The sequence below is a fragment of the Herpailurus yagouaroundi genome, unplaced genomic scaffold, assembly GCF_014898765.1.
Source record: "Herpailurus yagouaroundi ecotype Mexico unplaced genomic scaffold, PumYag 28, whole genome shotgun sequence".
Lineage (NCBI taxonomy): Eukaryota > Metazoa > Chordata > Mammalia > Carnivora > Felidae > Herpailurus > Herpailurus yagouaroundi.
In genome coordinates, this window is record NW_024412376.1 from 166649080 (window position 1) to 166674831 (window position 25752).

The 25752-nt window shown below is 59.0% G+C and overlaps 1 protein-coding gene across 4 annotated transcripts in view; it reads right to left on the minus strand.

Annotated features, from left to right (window-relative positions):
- RGS12 (regulator of G protein signaling 12) overlaps positions 1-25752 on the minus strand; it is a 122979-nt gene that overhangs the window by 80807 nt on the left and 16420 nt on the right. For 3 of the 4 annotated variants that reach the window (XM_040488988.1, XM_040488975.1, XM_040488997.1), the window contains exons 2-3: positions 17544-19515; positions 4637-4753 (exon numbers count right to left, since the gene is read on the minus strand). In XM_040488988.1, coding sequence (XP_040344922.1) covers positions 4637-4753; positions 17544-19418 — 1992 coding nt within the window. In that variant the 5' untranslated portion in view covers positions 19419-19515. The remainder of the gene's footprint in view (positions 1-4636; positions 4754-17543; positions 19516-25752) is intronic. The other variant, XM_040488982.1, reaches the window with a different exon arrangement.

The window sequence follows — 25752 nt, forward strand, 5'->3', positions numbered from 1 at the left end:
CTCTGTCCCAAAAATAAATAAAAACGTTGAAAAAAAAATTTTTTTAAATCGGTGTTCTTGGGGTGCCTGGGTGACTCAGTCAGTTGAACGTCCGACTTTGGCTCAGGTCACGCTCTCACAGTCTGTGAGTTCAAGCCCCGCGTCGGGCTCTGTGCTGACAGCTTGGAGCCTGGAGCCTGCTTCCGATTCTGTGTCTCTCTCTCTCTCTGCCCCTTCCCCGCTCATGCTCTGTCCGTCTCTCTCTCAAGAATAAATAAAGATTAAAAAAAAATTTTTTTTTAATAAAAAATAAAAGCGATGTTCTTGGGGCATGTGGGTGGCTCAGCTGGTTAAGAGTATGACTCCTGGTTTTGGCTCAGGTCGCGATCTCGCGGTTTTGTGGGTTCAGGCCCCATGTCGGGCTCTGTGCCGACAGTGCGGGGTCTGTTTGGGATTCTCTCTCTTTCCCTCCCTCTCTGCCCCTTCCCCCCTCGTGCTGTCTCTGTGTCTCTCAAAATAAATAAATGTAAAAAAAAAAAAAAAATGAAATCGATGTTCCTACTGACATGTGGGGACTTCACCCCACGGCTCTACTCAGTGCTGCCTCCGTGGACAGCCCCCAGCTCTCCGCCCTCCTACCGTCCTGTCTCTCCCATTTCTGCTGAGTTGACTGGTTTTTAAAATTCCATTTCTTGGGGCGCCTGGGTGGCGCAGTCGGTTAAGCGTCCGACTTCAGCCAGGTCACGATCTCGCGGTCCGTGAGTTCGAGCCCCGCGTCGGGCTCTGGGCTGATGGCTCAGAGCCTGGAGCCTGTTTCCGATTCTGTGTCTCCCTCTCTCTCTCTGCCCCTCCCCTGTTCATGCTCTGTCTCTCTCTGTCCCAAAAATAAATAAACGTTGAAAAAAAAAATTTTTTTTAATTCCATTTCTCCTCCCTGCAATCTAAAAGCGCTCTTTATTTTACTGTCTCAGGCTACCCTGGAGATGACAGCATGCGTTCTCACCTTATGAAAATCAAGGACGAACCACACCTTCACCCTCTGCCTGAGCACTGACATCACCTGGAGCTTGCAGTCCACTCACCTCCCAGCGCTCACACTAGTGGCCACGCTGTGATTTACTTGTACACATTTTTAAACCAAACAAAAAAACAAAACAGTTATTCTTGTTTTACGCAGTCGCCACTCATTTGGACTGACACACACGTACTGTTTCATCACCCCAGTTGATGCGGGTCCCCAGGCCTGCAGAGCTCTCCATCTGAGTCTCCCTCCGGGGGACCCAATCCGAGCTGCTGGTGTCCCGGACGAGGACTCGAGACAGGACTTACGCAGAGGAGCGGGGCTGCTGGTGGCCGGGGGGCAGGGGCCCCTGGCGGGGAGCAATGAGGAGAGAATGTTCTGAGAGGCCCAGGATGATCAGGCACCACCTGAAGGCTGACGTGAAAGCCGGTGCCTCTGGGGAGGGGACCGTCCGAGGGTGCGAGGACCAAGAGGTCGGGGACGGTCTCCCAGGCTGCCGAGGACACCCGCTAGAGAGTAACAAAGAGAAGTACAGAGAGACAGTGTGTTCAACAAGCTTCCCTTAGAAACAGGCTTACCAGCGATGAGTGTTCAAGAAAGGTATTTGCAGCTTGTACGTTTTGAACCCTTTAGGCAAAAAACAAAAAAAAAACACACAAAAAAACAAACTTAGCAAAGATTCACTCCTATGTCTCCAAATGTACCATTTTAACAAAAGCGAGAGGTCCCACACGTGGTAGAAAGACCACAGCTTTGCAGCCTAGCGTGGCCTAGAAGATGCTGTTGAAACTCCCTGCGGCTCAGTTTCCTGACCTGTAAGACAGAGACCACGACGATCTCCTCGCGGAGCTGATCTGAAGGTCAGAGATCGAAGACTGAGCTGCCCGCTGCCCGCTGCCCTCGATCAAGGGCGCAGACACTGGTGCACATGCGGGCAGCGGGCGGCAGGAGGGCCCAGCGCTCTCTCTCGGGCGAGGAGAAGTGAGCGGGAACCACGGAGCCTGGAGGTCTGACCGCGGGCTGCCCCCGTGAGCCGGGCTAGGGCCACTTCTCACCCCTGGGAGGCTCAGACCCCTCCCACGAGCCTTCTCCCAGAAAAATGCGGCCCACGGCTGGCCAACAGGCTGACCCGAGAACGCGGGCTTCGTCGAGACCCCCTTCCCTGGGAGCCACACAGCTCCAAGGGCCCCCCGCACTCGGCACACTCACCTCTCTCCTTCTACCCAGCGAGGGGCCGCGCCGGAGCCACTTCTGACTGCTGCTGACCAAACGCGGCCTGCTGGCCTGCACTGCCCCCCAGTTACCACGACACCACGGGCAAGGTGGCCCCCCTCCCCCGCCCAGCTCCAGCCTCCAGCCTGTGTCCCCCTCCTGCCTCTGTGACCCACCCCTAGCCTCTGACGACCCTCCCACATCCAGCCTAGAAGACAGGGCGGCTTCAAAGACCCCTTCCGCCTCTAACATTCAAGCATCCCGGTTTCACATCAAAACACAAACGAACCTATTACTCGAAGCAACAATCAACCAAGGCCTGTTAGTTCCAGTTTATTGTCAATCAGTCTGTAAGAACTTATCTTATTTAGAATCAATTTTTCAGCTAGAACCAAACAGATATTTGCATAACCGTGTTCACAGCGCCAAACGGTGGGAGAAACCTAAGTGCGCGTCGTCAGAGGGATGGATAAACACGACGTGCGATGTCCACACGACGGATCACGTGGATAAAAAGGAAGGACATCTTGACGCCTGCCACGCCGTGGACAAGCCTGGAGGACGTTATGCTCAGTGAAACGCGCCAGACCCGGAAGCAGAGAGCCCATGTGATTCCATTTTCACAAGGACCCAGTGTCCTGAAACACTAGAGACGGAAAGTGTGGGGCTCCAGAAACCAAGGGAGGGGGTGGGGAGCCAGTGTTTCATGGGCACAGAGGTTCAGTGCTGGGGACGGAGGGTGGGCACGGCCACACAACACTGTGAACGTCCTTTTTTTTAATGTTTATTTCTTTTGAGAGAGAGAGAGAGAGAGAGAGAGAGAGCGAGAGCGAGCTGGGAAGGAGCAGAAGGAAAGAGAGAGAACCCCAAGCAGGCTCCATGCCGTCAGCACAGAGTCTCACATGGGGCTCGATCCAACGAACGGTGAGGTCATGACCTGAGCAGAAACTACGAGTCACAGGTGCCCTGACGCCGTGACTGCTCTTAATGGCGCTGAACTGGACACTTAAAAAGGGTGACTTAGACATATGTGTAACGAATGACACCCTGAACAAAGGTGGGAATAAGCCACAAAGATTTTTCCAAAACATTCACTGACAAAGGACTCGTGTCCAGAACACACACACACACACACACACACACACACGTACATACAAAATCTGAAACTAGAAAAGGATATGAATAGGCTAATGTAAAACGGAGAAAACTCAAACAGCCCAAGAGCCTCCCACGACCACTCGGCCTCACACACCATCAGTGAAATGCCGGGTAAGACCAGACGCCATTTCACCGAAATGGAAAGTTCCCAGCCCGCCAGCACCAAGGGCGGAGAAGAGGGGTGACGGGCTCACACGCCGGTGACCCTAGCCTGCGTGAGAAGGGTCACCGAGACTGGCGCGTGGCCACGCCTATCACCGGCATTCTATGCCTGGGAAGCCCTCCCTTCCGCATGTGCCCACGGGGTCCCGTGCGCAGGTTTCCAGCTGCCCAGGGGGGGCCGTCCACGGCGGGGCGGATGCGAGGCCAGGACGCTCACAACAGACGCCACAGCACGACACGACGGGACTAAAGCCTGCGGGTCAGGCGGCGTTTTAAGGGAGGCGGAACAAGACAGCCGGTGCCAGGCCCCTGTGCAGACTGCCAGGCCGAACGCACGGTGAACCGCAGAAGGGTCGGGGCCGCCACGGGTCCAGGGAGAAGGGAGGCGGCCTAGGCGGAGCACAGGGGTTCTCGGGGCCGCCTGTGACACTGTGATGGAGGCGGAGTGACATCACACGCCTGTCCACAGCCTGAGAACGGAGAGCACGGAGAGCGGCCTCTCACGCGAGCCGTGAACCTCACAGGAACACGTCCGCCCGGCCCGTCGGCCGACACGCGCCACGCCGGTGTGAGCGGGGAGCAGCCGGGGTCACGGGGCGGGGGGGCTCGGGGGCTCTGCACCTTTCTGTAGTCCTAAAACCGCTCTGACAGCCAAGTCTATTCATCTCTTAAGGAATATGGATACAAGAAAAGAACTCGGTATCTGTGGATCAATACCCTGTCTTTAGAGGGGGGCGATGAGAGGCCCTCCCTCTCGTGATTCTTGTGAGGCCGAGTCAAGTTCACGTCTATCACGTTTACAGCTGCTCTGGCCACACAGCAGGCAGCGCGCAAGGCACGGTGATGCCCGCAGACTCAGTGGGGCAAGAGGGGCAGCGATGAGACAGGAGACGGTCCGCAGACACGGGCGGGGGGCGGGGGGGGGCAGGGAAGGTCCGGATGTGCAGGAGAGGCCCCCCACACTTGAAGATCAGGGTGACAGCAGGAGAAGGAGGGAGGGGAGTGGGTGAGGGTGGGATTCCAGGAAGATGCAGGTGTATCTGCACGACCGACATTCATTTTTAAAAACCTGATGGGAAAAGAAAATAACTAAAATTCAATTACCTCAAGATCATCAAGGGAGCGAGTGATACTAAATCTCTTGGATCTTCCAAATGATCTCCGAGCAGAAGTGCGCTGAGAAGTCTGAGTGAGTCCAACTCCCCGCCCAAACTTTGAGCCCTAAACACAAAGAAAAAGTACATCACGTTACCTTCTCGGGAAGAGAGGCTGAGTTCTGCCTGACACCCTGCGGTGGGGACGAGAGGGTCGTCCCGGGTTAATCTCATGCTCTGTACGAACGACCCCGATCCAAAACCCAAAGTTGAAAATAAAAGTCACCCCAGGATCTCCACGCATCTGCTCTGCCCCTGAAGCTCGGCGCCCGGAGACAAGCCCCAGCTCACGCCTGCCAACCCACAAGGCGGGTTGTGCCGGCTGACCGGCCCCCAAAGGCTCTCACCAAAAGAGCAAATGAAGAACCACAGACGAATAGCTGGGGAAACATAAAGGGTGTGGCCAGAGAAGTAACTATTAATGTAAACGTTATGCTTTTACATAATTTCACAGGCATCCGAGGAAACTGAAGAATCCCCAGACGGTCAGCTGGTGTCTAAAGACCAGACCAACTCAGGTGCACAAGACAACAGGCCATTAACACGTCTTGTTCTTTCTCTGGGAAATGACCAGAATTAATTCACTGTCATTATGGGATTGTCACTTCCGCAAATGCGATGTGGGTCCAACAAAGAAGGCCTCCCGTTTTAAATGTAAAAAGCCTCACAGCTGAAATCTCTGATGTCCTGGGTACTAGAAACCCTAAAGTGACCAATTTCAGGCACAGAGGAAGTGAGCGTGTTTTCCGTAAACTGGAAGGCAGGCCCTGACCCCCTCTGCCCTCCTGCGCGAGAACCTCGGCCGTCCTGCAGGGAGGTGGCCTCGCCACACCGCCTCGTACAGCTCTGGGGGCTGTCTCGGCCCCAAATCGTCCCCACACACGCCCTCACTCCCCCCTGTCCCCGGACTGCACCTGCACCCGGGCCACTCGGCTGCCTAACACCGGGACCGCCATCACCCGATGTTCCTGACACAGACTCAAGGGGCCCTCCAGCCACAGTGGCCTCCGAGGGGGCAGCGGCCCTGAGGCCACCGAGCCCTGGCTCTCCCCCCTTCCCCCCCCGGCCCCCCCCCCCCCCCCGGCTCCTTCCAGCCACTGGCCGCTCCCCTCACGCTGTGCTGACACCCAGAACCCAGCTTCTCACCCCTGCCCCCCAATCACTCAGGCCCAAACCAGAGAAACGAGCACCTTATTTTGAATCCTTTCATTTTTAATAAAAAGTCACATAGGTGAGGCGCCTGGGTGGCGCAGTCGGTTAAGCGTCCGACTTCAGCCGGGTCACGATCTCGCGGTCCGTGAGTTCGAGCCCCGCGTCAGGCTCTGGGCTGATGGCTCAGAGCCTGGAGCCTGTTTCCGATTCTGTGTCTCCCTCTCTCTCTGCCCCTCCCCCATTCATGCTCTGTCTCTCTCTGTCCCAAAAATAAATAAACGTTGAAAAAAAAAATTAAAAAAAAAAAAAAGTCACATAGGTGTCGGTAGCAATGGCCTTCATTTCGCCTACGACGTGTGGCCACGGGGCTCTCCACAAGTGTTTCCAGCACGGTCGCGGGCACAGGAGCGCGGGGCGCCCGGGAGGAGCACACGACAGGTCTCGGGCTCCAAGCAACTCCCCGTCTACAGGTCCCCCTGAGAGGCCACCCGTGGCTGCGGGCTACACTCTGGAAGAAACCAGAGGCCCCCGGAGGCTACACTGAGGACAGTGACTGCGGGTCGGGACCGCTGCGAGGCTGAAAAGGGGTCTCATTCCCAGGGAGAAGAGAAGGCCAGGCCGGCAGGAGCAGAGGCCAGGCCGGAACGCAGCGGCGGGACAGGCAGGGCAAGGCCACACCGCACACGGCACTGGCACGGATGCTTCAGCGAAGCCGTCCAAAATAGAGCGCGTAAGCTCGGGAACCGGCAGCCTGTTGGCCACGGGGAGCAGAAAGAACTGACCCAAGAAGCAGCGGCAGAAACAGCAAAACGGGGCAGAAGGGGAGGGAGAGAGAGAGAGAGAGAGACGGAGAGGGAGGGACAGGGAGGGAGGAAGAAAGAGGGAAAGAGGGACAGGGGAGGGAGGGGGAGGGAGGGAGATGGAGAGGAGGAGGGAGGGCAGGAAGGAGGACAGGAAGCAGAGAGAGAGGGAGGGAGGCAGAGGGAGGGAGGGAGGGAGGGACTGTCTCAGGGACAGCATAAAGGGCAGGTGTGAAGAGAAAGGGCGGGACATCCGAGGGTCGCACCTGCAGCCGCCGCTCGCTCGCTCGGAGTCCTCGGGAGAAGTAATACAAGTACCTCACGAGCCCTAACATCCCACCAAGAGCTACAGAAGCCGTCTGTCTGCATGCTGTCACAGCAAAGGCACCTCTCCCTCTTCCTGTGCGCATAGCGGACGGTGCTGTGCGCAGGGAGCAGGACAGCAGCTAAGTGTGACAAGGGACAACGGGTGCAGGAGCACCGAGAGGTGACCGTGACACCCACACCCCCAGAGAGGAGCCCAGGGGACGGCAGGTGGAAAGCCGTCACCCTGAGCGGTCCCCTGGTGAAGCTGTGGGAGCCACAACGGGCCTCCCCCGTGGACCGTGCTGGAGCTCAGCCGGGAGCTCCCGCTGAGAAAGAAATCAAGTTGCACAGAAGATCCGCTCGTCACCTGACAGGGCTGGGTGACCTGTGTACACTGCCTCTATGCTGGTCTCGGGGACACTGCTGGGGGTGGGGGGGCGGCGGAGCCTTGTGGCTCCCGTTCAGACCCAGGTGCGTCCCGGCCTGGTGGCCGGCACCCCAGGCCCTGGCCCTCCGACACTGTCCACGCCCGCCCGGCCTTCTGCCTCCCGCTGTTTGCTCACCGGGCTGGTTCCCTGCTAGCAGGGACCCATTCTTGAGAAGAATTTGTCTAAGAGATCTCTTTTTCAAAAAATAGGCAAAAGCTGATTCTATCTATAAAATGTATCCGGAGCCCGGCCATCTCTTTCCAGACCACTGCTCCCCCTGGCCCCAGGGACAGTGTGGGGTGGCCAGCCTCCTCTGGGGTCCTCCCCCTATCCCCGCCCTGCGCTATGTGCTCCCCGACACCTGCCCGGTACCCCTGCTCAGCACCCTTCAGGGGATGCCACGCAGCGGGTGAGGCCTGGTCCCTGCCGTCCAGACCCTTCCGGGCACCCGCTTCGCCACCCCGCCTTTGGCCGTGGCCCCCAGACCCCCTCTTTTCAGAGGCCGCCGCTAACTGCACCGGCTGCGGGGCTGCCCTGGGGCCCCCTCCGGGGCTGCTGGTTCCCCCCCCCACCCCGCCCCCGCCCCCGGGGCACAAAGTGGCCCAGGAAGCCGGACCCTCTGTCCTCTGAACAAGGAAGACGAGTCATGCGGGCACCTAAGCGCCCAGCACCAGGGGGCCCAGGGCCGACGGGCAAGGGAAGCCAGCAGCCATTCGAGCGCGCGGCCACAGCCGAGGTGAGCACGCGGCAAACGTCAGTCCGCTGCTAGAGCAGAGGAGCCTCCACACTCGTACGAGGCGAGCCCTTCGCACAACTCCCATATGCGCTGCTCCAAATCCTTATCTGGGGGGAGTGGGTAGAGAGCACGTGGCTTCGCGACAAGACCGAAGTGTAAGTTTTAAGCCCAGGAGGCTGCAGACGACACCCAGGCCGGGACTGGGCCACCGCATCGCAGCCGACACCTGGTCCGCACGCAGACCCGCCGGCTTCTGAAGTGTAAAGGAGAGAGAGAAGCTTAACAAGCGAGCGGACAGAAGAAAACCCCTGCACAGAACCGCATGGAGGTGGCCGCGCTCCAGCAGTTCGCCCGCGAGCAGAACCCTCGGCATTTGTCTGCTTCCACCGCCCCCTTCCCGTGTGAAGAGAGAAAAGTTCCTCTGGACCTTCCTCCTCCCTCCTGGCCCCTCTCCCAGGACCCCTGGAGGCAGAGCCAGGGGGGACCCTGCTGGCCAGGGGAAGGGGACACAGACCCCAGGGTCCCACAGCTGATTACAGAAAGGAAGCTCTAAAGATAAATCTAAGTAAATAAATCTGATTTTTAAAAAAGGGAGTTATAAAATTTTACTGAAAGAAAATGAAGCCTAAGTAAATGGAGAGAAATACCAATTTCACGGATAGGAAAACTCAACATTCTAAGGATGTCAATTCTCCCATGGGTCTACAGACGAAAATACGATTGCAAAAATACGTCAGTGGCGTTCTGGAGAATTTACAAACTTACTGTAAAATCTTACATGAGAGAGCAAGGCTCAGCACAGCCAAGATAAGGCAAGGAGATCCGGCACTTCGGATACAAAGACTCATTACCAAGCCTCAGTTTCAAAAGTCAAGTATTGGGGGAAGTACGGACATGGGAAACAGAGCACACGTGAGTAACAGCAGCCCCACAGTCATCCGGAGAGAGAGGAGAAATCAGCTTGCCACCCACTTTATTCCATTCATAAAGATCAACTCCAAAACAATTTTAAGACCAAAAGAAGAATATTCCTGACCTCGGGATAGTGATGAGGTCAGGAATCAACACTGAAAATCGTGAGAAGACTGACAAGTTGGTTGACATTAAGGTCAAGAGCTTCTGTTCATCAAGTCCCCACAGAGCAAGCGGAAAACACAAGCCACAAACGGAGTCAGTGTATGTGCGACACAATCGTCACAGGATTAGAAGCCGTTATCTGTAGCTTCTACAAATCAAGAAAAAAGACAACCCAATAGAAGTGGGCACAGGTGTGAGCAGGTCCCTCAGCAACGTCTTCATGGGCAAAGCCACGGTAGAGTGTCATTCCACATCCACTAGACGGGCAGGAAAGTCAGAAGCCCGGCAGGCGAGTTCCGGCAAGGACGCGGAGCCGTCTGGCACTCACACTAGCGGCACGGGACCGTCGGGAAACCGAGCCAGAGAACCTGGACCCATAGTCTCCCGGTCTTGGACTCGGCCGCTAAATCACGAGGGAACAGACAGGACAAACTCTGGGACAGATTCACCTCCCGGGGTCAGTCCTCACATCTCAGAGATGAAGTGAGCATATCTGGGGAGGGGCCAGTCGTGTCCCCCTCCCTCTGGACACATCTGTCTACACTGCAAAGCGTAGGAGGGAAAACCCAGAGTCCTCCCTCTGTCTCCAAGGACACTTGCTCAAAGAGCCAGGGTCTCTGTCCCCTCTCAGGGTGCGTATAAGCTCCCCGATTCCTGTTTTCAGGTCCCCTCACCTACAGCACAACCCCGGTGCGTGCAGGGCGACACCTGACGTGGCTGCCGTTGCGACGGCCCAGGGGTAAGGATCGAGCGCCAGGAACGAGTGTGGTCGTTGTGAGGCAGTTATCAAATCTGTCCCCGCTCCAGAGACCGGGCGCGGGCGTTTCCCGTCAACACGAATGAGGACAGATACTAAAAACTGAGCGAAGGTGAGCAAGCACCGGAACGGCCCCCGGGGGCCTCCTCCGCCCGCACAGCCGGGGACGCAGGCGTGAGCAGGAAGCTCAGCAGCAGTCTCCGCCAGCTCAGTGCGCGTGCGAGTGTGTGCACTGCTGCGGTCACGGTGGAGACGAGGGAGCTGCAGACAGCGTCGCGGCTACAGCGGTGGAACGACATGGAGCCATCACCAAACAAGTTGTCACCACTGTTTACAAAGCTCAGAGAGCAGCACAGCTACAAGCTACATAACGCGCCGCTGCGGGACTCAAACCCTGCTGACTCCCGCAGGAGCACCGTGGCCGCTGAGCTCTCAAGGCGCTGGCCTTCCCTGGAAACCACATAAAACCAGAGCAGGGCGGTAAGGGGTGTCTCTGTCCTTCAGCCCCCGGTCCTGCCTCCCCGGGAAGCTCCCCGGCACCTGACCCGCATCCCCACAGGGCCCCGATCCCCCCCCCCCCCCCGCGGCGCTCCGCTGCTCCAAAGGGGCTCCTGGCGTGGAAGGGGTGCGCAGACCCGCGGAGGCTCCCTGCACTGTCGGGTTCGTGGGCACCGGCCACCCACTGACTTTCCTGGCCCATCTGTTTGCTTCCCTTCCCTCCGATTTGGGGCGTTGTTTACACAGGGTAGGTCATGAGCCGCTCTTTGCAGAAGGATTTAAATCACGGAGCCTTAGTTGTGGCCTCTTCAGTATTCTCTGAAACTTTTATTTACAGTCTATTTTAAAACTTCCTCTCGGGGCACCTGGGTGGCTCGGTCAGTTGAGCGTCCGACTTCGGCTCAGGTCACGATCTCACCTGAGTTCGAGCCCCGCGTCGGGCTCTGTGCCGACAGCTCAGGGCCTGGACCCTGCTTCCAGTTCTGTGTGTCCCTCGCTATCTGCCCCTCCCCGCTCACGCTTTCTCTCTCTCTCTCTCTCTCTCTCTCCCTCCCCCCCCCTCAAAAGTAAATAAACATTAAAAAAAATTAAAGAACAAACAAAAAAACTTCCTCTCATTGTGCTGGGAAACTGCACAAGACCTGTCTGTCGGGCCCAGTCCCCCGCTGGCCTGACCCCTGCCGAACCCATCGCTGGCTGGGCCACACGAACCCAGCCTCGGGCATCCAGTGCCAGGCCTCGCACTCTGTTCTTAGGAAAAGAATTAAGAAAAACCATTTTTTTCTCCAAAGGAATTATTTTTAGCAGGTAAAATATGTTCGTATTCCCGTAATAAAAACTGAAAATAACAGAAGATAAAACAAAATGTCCTGGACCCATCCCCAGTTTTGCCTCCCACCCCCGAGGTAGCTCCCACTATTGGTTTGGAGCGCTTCCTTTGAATGTTTTCCCGTGTATTTATATATAAACATATGTACACTTTATTTTTTTAAACAGATGTATCCTGTAAAACATAGGTTTAGTTGAGGGGTGCTGAATTTTTTACACAAAAATGGGATTATATTGGCTATGCCTATTTCTGTGACCTTTTCCACCTCGTGTGCCGGGGGGAGCCTCCCACAAGGTGGTGCGTGGACCCACCACGCGGGGCGGACGCCTGACACGCCACGGCTAACCACTACCTTCCAGCCTCCCTGCAGCGGGGCTGTCCCGGGACTCGGCCGACCCACCCGGCACCGCGGGAACAGGAGCACACTCCGGCCGTGGCTCCCTGCCCGCCGCAACGTGGGCATGACGCTATTTTTTTTTTTAATTAATTTATTTATTTGAGAGAGACAGACTGAGCGGAGGAGGGGCAGAGAGAGAGGGAGAGAGGGCGACTCTCGCGAGCACGGGGCTCGAACTCACGACCCCAAGATCATGACCGGAGCGGAAATCGAGGCGGATGCTTAACTGACGGAGCCCCCCAGGCGCCCCCGCACGACACTGTCTTGTACCTGGAGTTTGGGCGCGGGTCACGGGCAGGGGATGGCAACACAACACAGAAGGAACAGGTCCTCGTAAAGGCGCGGCCTCTACGCCAGCCTGGCCTGCCCACACCTTCTCGTCACAGAGGACGCACTCCACATACAGCGTTTAGGACACTGTGAAATTAGTCCTGCGGTAACAGTGCTGAAACTCCCATTACTTCAAACACTTTTTTAATGTTTTACTATTTATTTTCAGGAGAGAGAAAAAGACAGCGAGCAGGGGAGGGGCAGAGAGAGAGGGAGACACAGAATCTGAAGCAGCTCCAGGCTCCCGGCTGTCAGCACAGAGCCCGACAAGGGGTTCAAACCCACGAACCATGAGATTACGACCTGAGCCCAAGTTGCATCCTTAACCGACAGCCCCCCAGGCACCCCTACTTTTAAATGAGCGCACGAAGTTAACAGCATTTTTTTTCAGCATTTTTTTTCATTTTATTCGATCAGAAAGGTATTTTTTAGGCTCTCACCCACACTGCCAGTTTGGAAGGACTCAGCCCTAGTGGGGCCCTCCTACAAAGCGGCAAGCCTCTCCGGGGCAGTGGTCCCCAAACACTGTGCTCCCAGGATGCCCCTCATACAAATCACTGAGGCCCCAAGAGCTTTTGTCTCCGTGGGCGTCATCTATTGACAATTTCCATATTAAACCGATATGTTTAAACTTTTTTATTAATTCACTTCAAAATAACAACAATAAATCCTTTAGGTAGTATCATAAATAACATGTTTTCATTTAAAAATTTTCCCAAATCCATTATGTGCAAAGTTTAACAACGGATTTTGCTACTTAACCAGATACTTTAATTAATGTTAGTCTGAGGATATCAGTTTTCAAAGAAGCAGAATTAAACATCCTTAATTCGAGTTAAATGTAACTGAATCATTTTGATGACACAGACAGCATTTCAGGGTCTTGGCTTTTCTCTTTCCCGTCAACCCCTCTCTCAGTCACACGCTCCCTTAGTGCATCCTGGCCACGGACACCCAGCAAAAAGAAAATCAGAGTAAACAGAGTGGTAAATCATCTACTTATAAACACCACTTAGCTTTCCCACAGTGTCACCGGCTCAGGTCCCACCTGGCCAGGCCCCACCTGCCCGGTCTGTGCCTCTGCCTCCCCTCTGGCCTCCCCACAGGAGGAAGAGTCAGAGCCCCCGGGGCTGGCACTCCTGCTGTTACCAGGACAGGAAGCCCCTTCCCCATGGCTTGCTGGCCTCCAGGCTTCCGCTGGGGGGGGGGGGTCCCCCAGGCCTCGAGGGAGGGAGGCGTCACAGTTCCAACAGGAGCTTGCTCTGGTTTTGGACGTCTTCCAGGCGGTGGTGAGCGGTGCTGTGCCATTTTTCTTGGGGACAGCCTCCCAGTCCTGCAGTGGCTCCGACGGGTTTCTACACTGTCTCCGTGGGGACAGCGCGCTCGGTCAGCACCCAGAGGCGAGGCCCGGCAGCGTGGCCTTGAGGGGCAGCCTCCCAGCTTGCAGCCTCTCCCCTGCTGGCCTCTGCCTCGCCCCTGCTGTGGGGCCTGCCCCAGGGTCCCCGAGGGCTCTCCCTCCAGGCAGCTCGCTGCCTTTGGTCTAGTTAGCACTTGTCAACTCTGTTTCCCTGCTCCGATCCTGGTGTGTTTTCTGTCTCCGGGCTGCAGCCTAATTCTGCCAAGAAGCATGGGAGTAACTTGGGGCCCCCACTGTGCGGCGCCCCACTCCCGTCCCCCCGTCCTCATCCTGACAAGCCTCCAGGAGGGACACCAGGAGACCACCCCCCAGCCTCTGGAAGCTTCTGCTGCTACAGCAAGGGAGCCTGTGGGATTAGGCTGAGCTAATAAAGGAGAATCCCTTGAGCAAGGTAAAAAGCAACTGATAACCTTCAAGAGATTATGGCAGAACCCAATAAAACACCATTCATTACCACTTATTTTGAGATGAACTGGGTGTCCCATCACCACTGCAGAGGAAAGACAGGTCACAAACCAGTCTATGCGGGACAGACCGCGAGCAGTCTCAGTGTCAGCACTTACTTGCACTGGAACTTGGGCAAATCCCCTGACGCATAAAAACCTGACTGTCCTTGTCAGTAAGATTGAAAGATAAAGACACCCCGCCTGGGTGAACCCTCTGGGGTCACAGAACCCCTCTGGGGTCAACTGGTGAGCGCCAGACTGTTACTTTCCAACAGGAGAAACACACCGATGCCACTGCGCTATCTCAGCCTCTCGTCACGGCCCGAGCCACGACAGCCAGCACCTCACTGTCACCACGCTTGCGGTCAAGGTGAGAGATGGCTACCGAGCAGCCAGAGACCCTCACAGGGACACGCACGGGTCTTGACAAAGGAGCGAAGGCAGCGGTGTCGACACACAGCGCCAGAACCCTGGGACGTCCGCGTGCAGAAAAATGAACGTGGACACAGACCTTCCAGCCTTCGCAGCAATCAACCCCAATGCGGTCATTCAGCTAAATGGGAAATAAAAAACTACAAAACTCGAAGACGACACAGGAGAAAAGCTAGAGGACCTGGGGTTGGTGGGGCCTGTTCAGAGACAGCACTGAAGGCACAATCCGTGAGCGAGAGCCGATCAGCTGGACTGCGTCGAAATGGAAAGGTTCTGCTCTGGGAAAGACCACGCCAAGAGAACGAGACCAGCCTCAGGCTGCAAGCACAAGGCAGGGGAGCATGGAGAAGGTGGTCAGCGTCTTAGTCACCAAGGAAACGCAAATCAAAGTAACAGCGCGACCCCCACTGCACACCCGCCCGAACAGCCAAATCCAGGACTCTGCCCCCCCCCCCCCCCACACACACAAAGGTGGCGAGGACACAGAGCCACAGGAGCTGCCGGTCACAGCTGGCGGGAACTCAGAATTGTGGTGCAGCCGCTTCGGGAGATCGGCGGCGGTTTCTCATGGAAGTAAACATCCGCCACCGGCTCCCGCAATCGCGCTGCTTGGCGTTTACCCAAAGGAGCTGACGACTTACGTCCACACCAAAAGCTGAGCTCAGGTGTGAACAGCATCTTTATTCATAATCACCAAAACCCAGGAGTAACTAACGTGGCCTTAGCAGGTGACGGACGAATAAACTGCAGTCCCTCCAGACGGCGGAATATTACCTGGCGTTAGAAAGAGACGAGCCATCAAGCGGGCAAGAGACCCGGAGGAAGTGTGGACGCGCACGACTGAGGGCAAGCGGCCAGTCTGAAAAGGCTGCACGCCGTGTGGCCGACCATCCACGGGACATTCCGGAACAGGCAGGACGGCGGGACGGTAAGGTCAGCGGTGGCGGGGGGCTGGGGGCCGGGGAGGGCAGAACAGGTCGGAGCCCAGGGGTGTTGAGGGCGGTGGGCCGCGCCGGGCGAGACCATAACGGCGGGTCTGCCTGCCATCACACGCGTGTCCGAGCCCGCGGAAGGCGCACGCCGAGAGGGACCTTGACGTGAACTGGGGACTCTGGGTGATGACGCGGGGGTGGAGATCCGTCAGTCGTAACGAGGCAGCTCTCTGGTGGGGGTGCTCACAGTGGGGGAGGCTGTGCACGTGTCAGGGCAGAGGGTATGTGGGAAGTGTCAGCACTTTCTCAATTTTTATCGTAAGACTAAAACTGCTCTAACAACATTAAATCTTAGAAAAAAAAAAAAGCCCACGGTTTGAATCATGACCCTGCTTCGTCCTATTAAACCTTAAACCTTAGAGAAGTCACTTAGCCCCTCGAGGACAAGTCACCTCACTTGTGGAACGGGGGCCACAGCACCCCTGCCCCACGGGTTCCCCGAGGTCAGAGCTGCACTGGGAGCGGTCTGAGACGGCGGGGAGCTCCACAGCGTGTAGACAGGGCCTTCACCTCGGACGAAGGGCGGGCGAGGGGGCACCCGGTCCACAGAGAGCCGCACAAATCCCATTTCTTTCCACCCGTGTGGTCAGGCGCTGACACACCAGCAGTGGAGCTGGAGAGTGCATGCACTAGTAGGACACGTGCTCCAAGAGGTGCTGACGTGTCTGATTTCGGGAAACGGTTGCCACCTTCCGGGCCTTCGCTTCCCAGCTCACCCCAGCTGACAGGAGGCTCGGGTGGGAGAAGCCCACACCACAGCCGGCTCGGCGGGGGCAGGTGGGAAGGAGCCGGGCGGAGGCGGCCGCGCCCCGAGAACACAGGCCTCGTGCGGTTCAGCCCCGGGGCAGCGGGGGGACGAGGGATGGGGTGTGCTTGTGGCAGAACCACAAGCGCCCGCAGTTTAGAAACAGGAGTCGAAAACCCACACGATCACAACTGTTTATAAAAACAAACATCCATCCTTAGATACGTGGAAATGTGGCCATGGCCTCCTGGAGGAGGTAAAGTTGGGGGGGAGTCTGTCCGTTCCTCCCGCTTTCTATTGTCTTTAACGTGTTTTAGGGCGAAAACTACGACACGGGAAGGGTGTGATTGCCAACAGAATATTCGCCAAGCCGCCCCTCCCCTTTCCTCTGTCCAGGACCCTGCCCTCACCAGCCAGCCGCCCTCGGAGGGATTCGTTGTGACATTTTCCACTGTTGAGAACCAGGACGCGGACCCAAGCAGAAAAGGAATTTTACAATCACGAAAGTCCTCCGAGGAAAGTGCCTTGGAAACACCGCTCCACGGCTACAGCGACCGCCACACGGTGGCTCGGCCTGTCCCACCGGTGCCGCTGGCCACCCCCCTGCTGAGCAAAGTCCCGCACGCGGACTCCTGCCCTCGTGCTCCACACCGAGCTCCCGGGGGGGAAGGCAGAGGGCCCCAAAGGGACACAGGCACGTTCAGGGCAGTGCTGGCCCCGGCGGGTCCCCCTGATGCTCATCTGTGGCGAGCAGGGAGCCGAGCCACCAGCCCACCGCTGAGTTCAGCTGCCACTTTTTTCACAGCAGGATTTTCCAGATGAAGGACACAGAGCAAGGATCCACACCCTGGGAAGCTCCCTGTCCTGAAGTCAACAGTCTCTGTGCTTCAAGAATTTTCTCACCTCAGGGGCGCCTGGGTGGCTCAGTCAGTTAAGCATCTGGCTTCCGCTCAGGTCATGATCTCGCAGTTTATGAGTTCGAGCCCCACATCGGGCCTGCTGCTGTCAGCGCAGATCCCGCTTCAGATCCTCTGTCCCCCTCTCTCTGCCCTTCCCTCGTTTACGCTCTCTCTCTCAAAAAAATAAATAAGTGAATAAAACATTAACACCCAAAAAACACCAAAACAAAACAAAACTGTGTTCTCACCTCAAAAGGGCGTGCTGCCCGAGCCCACAGATGACATGGGCTCCGAAGGGGCCAGGGACAGGACCGTCCTAGGCACCGGCAGCAGGAAAGGGCCCAAACGAAGGAGGGCCTCAGCCCAGGCTGGGTCACCCGCCCCCGCCCAGGTGTCCGGCCCAGGACCCGAGAGAGGGGGCAGCACCCAGAGGGCTCCCCGGCAGGACAGAGCCTGCAGCACGTGACCAAACACACCCCGTGGTGGCGACAGGGGCACAGGGCAGCCCGACGGAGCCGGGACCGGAGACTCGGCCGTTAACACGCCCCGCTCCACCAGGGACAGACCGCGTCACGAAATCAAGCTCACGTGTGTAGAGCGCGCCTAGCGGGCTTACCTTTTTGTCCTCCTTAGTCTTTCTAACTTGTCGATGGGGCCCGAAAAGGTTCTGCACCCCAAAAGCCTTCCTGGACCAGTCCCTCTTCTGGGTGCTCAGCGGGGCCTGTGCCAAGCTGCCCTCCACCCGGTAGCGGTCCGCGGGAATCTTGCTCATGGGCGGGGGCAGCGTGCCGCAGTTCACACTGGACCGCCCGTCGGTGGAGTCCGTGTACGACTCCTGGTCACTGGCGTGTCCGCACGGCCACTCCTGCAGGACGTGGACCGGAAGCCACCGCTGGCCATGGCCCGCGGCGCCCCTCTTGGAAGGGGGGACCGAGCTCCGCGAGGAGGCCGGGGGCAGCTCCACGTGAGCAGCGGGCCCTAGGTGCTTACCGAAGTCCCGGCACCTGTCCGCCTGCGGGGCGGCCTCGAACGGGGGGCCCCCCTCGGGGTCGAGGCAGAAGGCCCCGCTCCAGGGGGCGCCCCGGGGCTGGGAGCCCCTCCCGCCCGCGCCCTCCCAGCCGCCGCCGCTGCCGCCGGGGCCGTGCCTGCTGGAGCCGGCACCCAGGTCGACCACCAGCACTCGGCTGCTCCTTTCCTCCTGGTGGAAGTTGCCGATGCCGCTGTCGCTGTTGCTGCTGGTGCTGGCGTTCTGGTGGGCGTCCGCGTCCCCGTCGGCAAAGGCCCGGGCCCGCACGCCCTCGATCAGCTCGCCCATGTCTCTGTACAGGACGGAGATGAACTGGAGGGCCGGCAGGCAGGATGCGGGGAACTCGAGGCAGCCGCCGGTGTCGGGGTCGGCCGTGCACTCCAGCCCAAACCGCCGAGCGATGCCCTGGTGGATCCTGTGATTGAACAGGTCTGGATCCACCATGAACACGTGGCAGGAAGTCCGCAAGGCGCCCTCGTCCTCGTGCGCCAGGCTCCCGTCGTCGCTCGTCTGCATGGTCACGAGCCCGAAGAGCCGCCGGTCGTCGGGGCACACGGCGCTGAAGGCCAGCTTCTCGGCCGGGTACTCGGCCAGGACGGCAGCCTGGTCGGTGCAGAGCCGCACGCGGTCGTGCAGGACCCTCATGGTCACCAGGGAGTGGATCTTCTGCTCCGCCCGCAGGCGCCGCAGGCAGCCACGGATGGCCTGTAAGCTGTCGGACTCCAGGTTGCAGCTCGTGGAAGGAAGTTCGATGGACCCCAAGTAGCCCACGACCATGGCCACGTTTAAAATACTCGCATCTAACGCAAAATCTTCGTGATTCTCGGGGCCGATACTGAAAACGGAATCGTCATTCATAACTTTTGATATTTCCTCCTTAGAAAGCAGGTTGGGATTCGGGTGATTTACGCTTTCACGTCCAAGGTCGAATCGCGCGGCAGCTGACTCCGAAAGGGATCTTTGTTTCAATTTCAAGGGCTCGGAACTGCTTGCACGGAGACTAGGATTTTCAAAGATCATATTGAAAATCCCACCAGACTGCATTTCTTCGACGACTCTCTCGGCTCTGTTTATACCTAACGCTTTCGAATCGAGTTTGGGCTTGAGCCAGCCTTTTCCTTCGTAAAATCCAACCTCTTCATCACTGGAACAGGACTCCACGTGGCCGAGGCCCTCGCCAATCACCATGTGCAGGACACCAGAACATTTCCCGATTAATTTCACCACGTCCTCATGGGATGCTTTCTTCACGTTGATTTCGTTGACGGCAAATATCTGGTCTCCGGCCCGGAGGCCCACAAAGTCCGCGGGGCTCCCTCTCAGGACACAGCTGAGCACGCACGGCGCCTGGCCAGAGAGCGTGAAGCCGTACCCTGCCCGTCCTCTGGCCACCTCCACACTCCTCAGGCGAGGGGGCGCCGGCCCGTGAAGCGGACGCTGCACCGCGTCCCCTGCTCTATACATCTCGCCGGGCTTGCGACACCAGGGGCATAGCTCGTTAGTCCAGGGGCCGCGCTCAGGGAATGCCTGAGCCTACTGTAGTGCTTCTTGAAGTGACGCCCTGAGGAAGAGAACAAACGGCCTGTTATTAAACATCCCGTGTTCCCGTTGCTTACCGGTATCTCCTAAACATAAAAATGTAGCTCGTGACAAAAGCCACCACAGGAAGAGTCTCTGGTCACCACATAAATGTGCGAGTGAGAGAGAAGCAGCAGCCTGCACAGGGAACCTTCAGGTCAGCCTAAGAAACTTCCCACGAGCAGACAGCGTGTCTCCCGGAAGGGACGCCTGTCCAACCGTTCAGGGCCGAGGAACACAGGGCGGTGGCAGTGCCGCCTGCCCGGATGGGAAGTCCGAGGGCCGCCGCAGGGGAGGCTCCCAGCTCCTGCGCAGGCCCAGGCACCCCTCCCGACCACCCCGACTGCGTCTTAACCAGAGGGGAGGAGCCAGAGCGAAAGGCAGCGCGGGCCACACACCTGGGGTAGAAAGGCACCTGGGTGACCTGGCCGACCCCCTGTTTGATCACAGCCCCTCCGTCACGACCAGTTCTCCCTCAGGGAAGAGTCAGCTTGTGTCTCTCATATCCCACCACCTCCCTCGATTAATTGCCTTCGAACAAGATACCATGTGGGGGAAAATACGTCAGTCTGAAACCACCTCAGTCAACCACAGAGGCCACCGGACAGAACAGGTAAAACAACAAAAAAGGGAACAGGAACCTTCATCCTTCCAGGGGATGACTTCATCATTAAAAGTACTGGTTGTCACAGAAAACACCTGCGTCGGGGTCCCAGGCCCAGCCCAGACCTGGTGCCCCACGAGGAGGACACACAGGACGCGGCACAGTCATTCTCACGGCTGGGATTTGCCCCGGTGAAATCGAAGCACAATCGGCACAGGGTAAAGGGGGGGGGAGGGGGTGCAGGGGGGCAGGTCCCGAGGAAGCAGGCGCCAGCTGCCAGCGTCCTCTCCCGGGGCGTCAGGTGGGGCGCGTTGTGACAACACGTGTGGGGTCTCGGCCGCCAGGGGAGCGCATTAGAGACGGAGCTGGAGGACAGAAAGGTTTGCTCCGAGGGGGCGGACGTGGCGACAGAGAACGTGGTGTGCGGGACGCGGGTTTGAATAAAATCATCCTGGGAGGTAAGAGTCATAAGAGAACAACTTATTTCTAAATTGCCATATTACTTAATACCTAAGTGGCGATAAATTAATCATTTAAGTACTATGGACATCTATTCGCTATTCATCACTAGAAACGTGTATATTAAAGTTGGCCAAGAATAGTGTCTTAGGGTCTCTCATTGGGCCTCTTTCTTACAGGCCGAATGGTGCTCCCCCGCCAGATGTGCCCAACCCCCGACGCCCCCCCTCCAGGAGCCTCCATCCAGGAGCTTATCCTGGATGATCCGGGCAGGCCCCAGGGTCACAGGGTCCTCACCAGAGGGAGGCAGGAGGCTCAGAGTCAGAGAGAGGCGGAGGTCAGAGCAGCAGGCTGTGAAGGTAGAGGAAGGGCCACAGAGCTCACAAACAGAGCGCCTCTAGAAGCCACAAAAGGTGAGGGAACAGACTCTCCCCTGCGGCCCCCAGGACGAAGGGCCCTGCCCGCACTGTGACCGCTGCAGGTGACACTGATTTTGACCTGCCACCCCCAGAACTGAGGGAATGGAGGGAACAGAGTCGTGCTGTGGTCATTGTTTCCGCAGCCACGGAGCCTGCGCTAAGGCCACCAGCCTAGTGCTGGGGGAGGGGGGCGCACAGGTGCAGGGAACAGCATGGGGGGGGGGCGTGACCCCTCCCGGGACAGGGGTCAGCGAGCCCCTCCTGCCCTCCTCGGTCACAGAAGACCTCCTGGCCACCCGTCTGTAATCCCTCCACACGCCAGAGTCGTGGCACTGAGACGTGACACAGGGTGACGGTCCTCTTCGTGGCCTGCCCAGATATTTCTGGTAGACTCGCACTGTCGTGTCCCGCTAACTCCTTCTAATTCATCCAAGTCACGTCTCCGTGCCTGCAACCACATTTTAGAAGCACAGCCTACACGTTAACTTTTCCTTAAACCGCATCAGCTCATAGTGAAACGAGCGGAGCAGACAGTGAAATCCAGAAGAAACCACAGGGCATAGTTTCCAACGCCCACGGGCATTTCTGCCATCTGGGCCACGCAGGTGCCTGTTCTGGGTCCCTTTCCTCCGCCAGGAGATTCTGGGTTAGTGAGTCCAGACGCCTGTTTTGACAAGGTCCCACCCCCACCCCACACACCTTCTGGGTGATTCTGACAGGTGGCAACACCTGGGTGGGCTGCTGTGGGCTGAAGGCGTGTCCCCACTTCACAGGGTGTTGAAATGCTACCCCCTGGTGTCCTCGTAAAAGAGGAGAGAGGGACCTCGTCCCTCCCCCCGCGGTCCCTGCTCTCCACCCCGTTAACGACAGGAGAAGGTGACCATCCGGAACCAGGAAGTGTCCCCGCCACACACTGGCTCTGTGAGCACCTGGCCCTTGGTGACAAACAGGCTGTGGTTTAAGCTGCTCCGCACGCAGTGTCCTGCAGCAGCCCGAGCGGACAAAGACACCGTCCAGTCCGGCCTCCTCCTTGCACAGAAAAGGTGATCGAGGCCAGAAAGGAGCGACAGCTTCCCAGCAGCACAGACAGTAGGACACACGGTCCCCTTCTCACTGCGCCCACTACCAGGATCAGTCCCTCCGAGTGACAATGTCACTCCTTTACCGACTCATCCCTCAGACTGGCGGGACCTAGAAGTAAACACACACCGGCTGCCCGGATGCTTCCCCTCCTGCCCCCCGAGGTTGAGGTCGGGATACAACGGTCCCATGTGTGCCCAGCCGGGGCCGGCAGCGTCCCAGACCCAGAAGCCACAGACGGGCCGGGCCCTGAGCAGCCCACAGGCCCCAAGGAGGGAGGCGCAGGAAGAGGCAGGCAGTCCCCAGACTGTGCTGTGTGCCCGGTGCCCGCAGGAGGACCGGCAGTCCCTTGCCCCACGGCTCGGCCCCCCATCCCTCCCCGTGCAGGGGGGCGTTTTGTGAGGACGGCACCCCGGCTCACCACGACTGCGCCACCAGAGTCACATTCGCGGTGCGACAGGCACTGAGCTGAGCACGGGGCCGAAAGGCCAAAGCCACACAGCACAGCACCCAGGGTGCGCGGCGGCGGCGGCCGGACGGAGACCGGGCACTACCGGGCGGGAGGAGCGGGGAGCTCGGGCACAGCGCCGGGCGCGGAGGAAGCGCTCGCGGTGGGGGGGGCCTTCCAGGGCTGTTCTCGGGACTTTACACGTAGCAACACGCGTGTCCGCAAGCCACGGCGCCCTGACGCGGGTACGACTGTTCCCATTTTGCAGACGAGCAAATGGACACACGGAAAAGCCGAGTAACCTCCTACGGCTGCAACAGCTAGTGAGCGTCACCGGTGGATTTGAACCCGGCTCTCTCCGTCTCCACACAGAGGGGTCCCTGGAAGAGGCAGAGGCAGCCCTGGGGCTGGGACAGCAGGCGCTCCCCAGACGCACAGCCCCTCCAACGCCCGATCCCTCCTCGGCGGGAGCCTGGCGGCACCGCGCCACGCCCTCCGACTGGGACCCACGCGCCAGCAGACCCCGCCCCTCGTACCCTCCCCCTAAGCCACCTCCAGCCACCGAACACCCACCAGGCGCCACCTCCCCGCAACGTGCACGGGGACCCGACGCATCCCCCGCGCAGTCACACACCCCAGGACGCACGCTGACCGTCCCTGCATCCCGGCCTCACCCAGTCTGGTCCATCCTCGCGGCCCACCGCCTGACCTCCGGAAAGCTCCCTAGAACCCAGGACACGCTCCCCGCCCTCCCCGAAACCTACACCAACCTGGGTGGGATCTGCCCTCCCCGGCACGGCAGGTCCCCAAAACGCCCGAGGATGAGCTGGTGGGGTCCTGGCTCACCAAGACCCCTCCGGGCCGTTAGCAGGCAGGCACCACCAACCAACGTCCCCGCTGACCTTTCACCCGTAAAGGACCCTTCCCATTGCCCTTGACCTGACCCACCACCCACCAGATGCCTGCGCACAGCGGGGGCTCCAGCGGGACTGTGGGTGGGACCTGGGCAAGGCCAGGACTGCCGCGTGAGGGAACGGGCCCCTCCTTGGAAGACCCCACGGCTCCGGGACATGGGCACTGGGAGGCGCCCGCGGACTCCCCGGCTGCACACCTGCGGCTCAGGGAGCGCCTCCAAGTGACCCGAGGGCACAGCACACGCAGCAGGGACCCGAGGGCAGTCTCGGCCCCCACCTGCTGTGCCCCACAAAATGGTGCCACCAGCTCCATGCCCCTGTCCCTCCTCCCTCCAGGACCCCTTTCCTCTCTAGCTTCAAAGTCCTCCTCTCGTGGGTGACCCTAAGGCCTAACAGCTGAGAGCCCTCCCCACAGCTAGGACCCATTTCCCACACTCGGCCACCCGCCACCTCACTCTGCGCGACAAACACACCTTTTGCTAGAAGCACCTCTTCCTCCTCCCCCACATCCCCCTCCCCCTCCTCCCACTCCTCCTCTTTGGTCCCTGACTTCCACCTACCCCACCCCATCCGTCTATGCACCTAGGACGGCTTGCCTCCCCTGGGCCCAGGCCGCACCCCCCCACCCTACCGCCCCCTGCAGTCCACCAGCTGTGCCACCCCCAGCCTCCGCCATCCCTGGGCCTCCTCACCCCAAAGCCTCATCCTCCTCACCCTGGCCAGCCCTCTCAGGGCCACCTGTGTCCCACCGGCTCCTGTCCGACCGTGGCCTCACCCCTGCTCCCTGGTGACCCCTGCTCTTCCCCCTCGGCCTTCTGTCCACCGGGAAGGAGCCCGCTCACATCCTCTGCGCCCACCTGGGGTCACCCCACCCCAGAGGAGCTGGTGGTGGGCTTTCTCCACAGCACGTGCTGTGGGGCCACCGTTCCCCGGGGGGCCTGGGCCCCGCCCCGAAGTCATGCTCCTCAGCCCCTGAGGGGTCCTGCTCCGCTCATGACCACCCAAACCCACCCATCTTCGGCCCCCCGCTGCTCTCCTTTGCAGGGAACAGACAAGTGCCACCAGCCCAGCGGCCACGCGGCCATTGTGCACAGCCTCCCCCCTCCCCCCTTGTGCACACCCTCCCACTTCGGGTTGGCTTCTCCGCCTAGGCCTCCCCCCCAGGCCCCCCACTCTCTCAGGAAGCTGCCACGCCCACTGCCCTTCTCCCCTGCAGTGACGTGGCTCCCTCTCAAGTGGGCCACCCCACAGCTTCTCACAGTCCCCGAGCCCCCCTGAACTGGAGAGGAGGCAAGCTCTCGCTGGACTCATCTTCCCACAGCGCCTCTCCTCCCCTCGGCGGCGCCTCCAAGGCTCACCCTCCTGGGGTCTCCGCACCCCGTCTCCCACCCTCGCCCCCCCTCTGCAAACGGGCCTCCGGCCCCTCGTGCCCGCAAACACGCTCGCCTGGCCACCAACGAGCCCAGGGAGCCGCGTCCCACGGACTCTGCTGGGTCTGCATTCCCTGGCTTCTCAACAAACTCAACACGCCGCGCCTCCCCCTTCAGGGTCCTGCTCTGCTTGGCCTCGAGTGTGGGGGTCCCAGCTCGCTCCCTCCGCCCCGAGCGACTGGACCCCTCGAGGCCAGGGTCTCCCACATGCTGATCTCCCACCCACACCCTCCTGCAAGTCTGGGGGCACCTCAAACTTAACGGTCAAAACAAACTCTTCCTCAAAGCTGCTTCTGTCTCAGTGACCAGCCAGACACACGGGCAGAAGCGGACACAAGCGGGGTCCCAAAGAGACTCCCAAGAACCCCAACCAGGACGCACACACATGCACAAAGAGGCGGCCTCAGGAAAAGGCTACCACGAACAGAAGAAGCAAGTGAACAGAGTCTACAAAACCCCAAACACAGGGCAGCCTCTAGAGGGAGCAGATGGACCAGGCGGACCAGGCGGACCAGGGGGACCAGGGGGACCAGGGGCAGGATCGGTACAGAATAGGCTGGAGCAGGAAGCCGCCAAGGGGACAAGTGGGACTGGAGGGGAAGAAAACGTGGATAATTCGGTGATAAGTCTCTCTGTTCGTCTGTCACTACATCACCCACAGAGAGCAGCCAGAAAGGGTTCCCCAGGTTTGTAGGGTGCATTTGGGTTGTAGGACTTAAATTGTACATTATGTGGAAAACAAAATTCTCTTCAGAGAATCTTGGAGACAGGTCCAGAGATGGGGGGGGGGGGGCAGGGAAGGGGGGGAGGGGGGGGGGGAGGGGGGGGGGGAGGGGGGGAAAGGGTGGAAAAGAGGGAGGATGGAG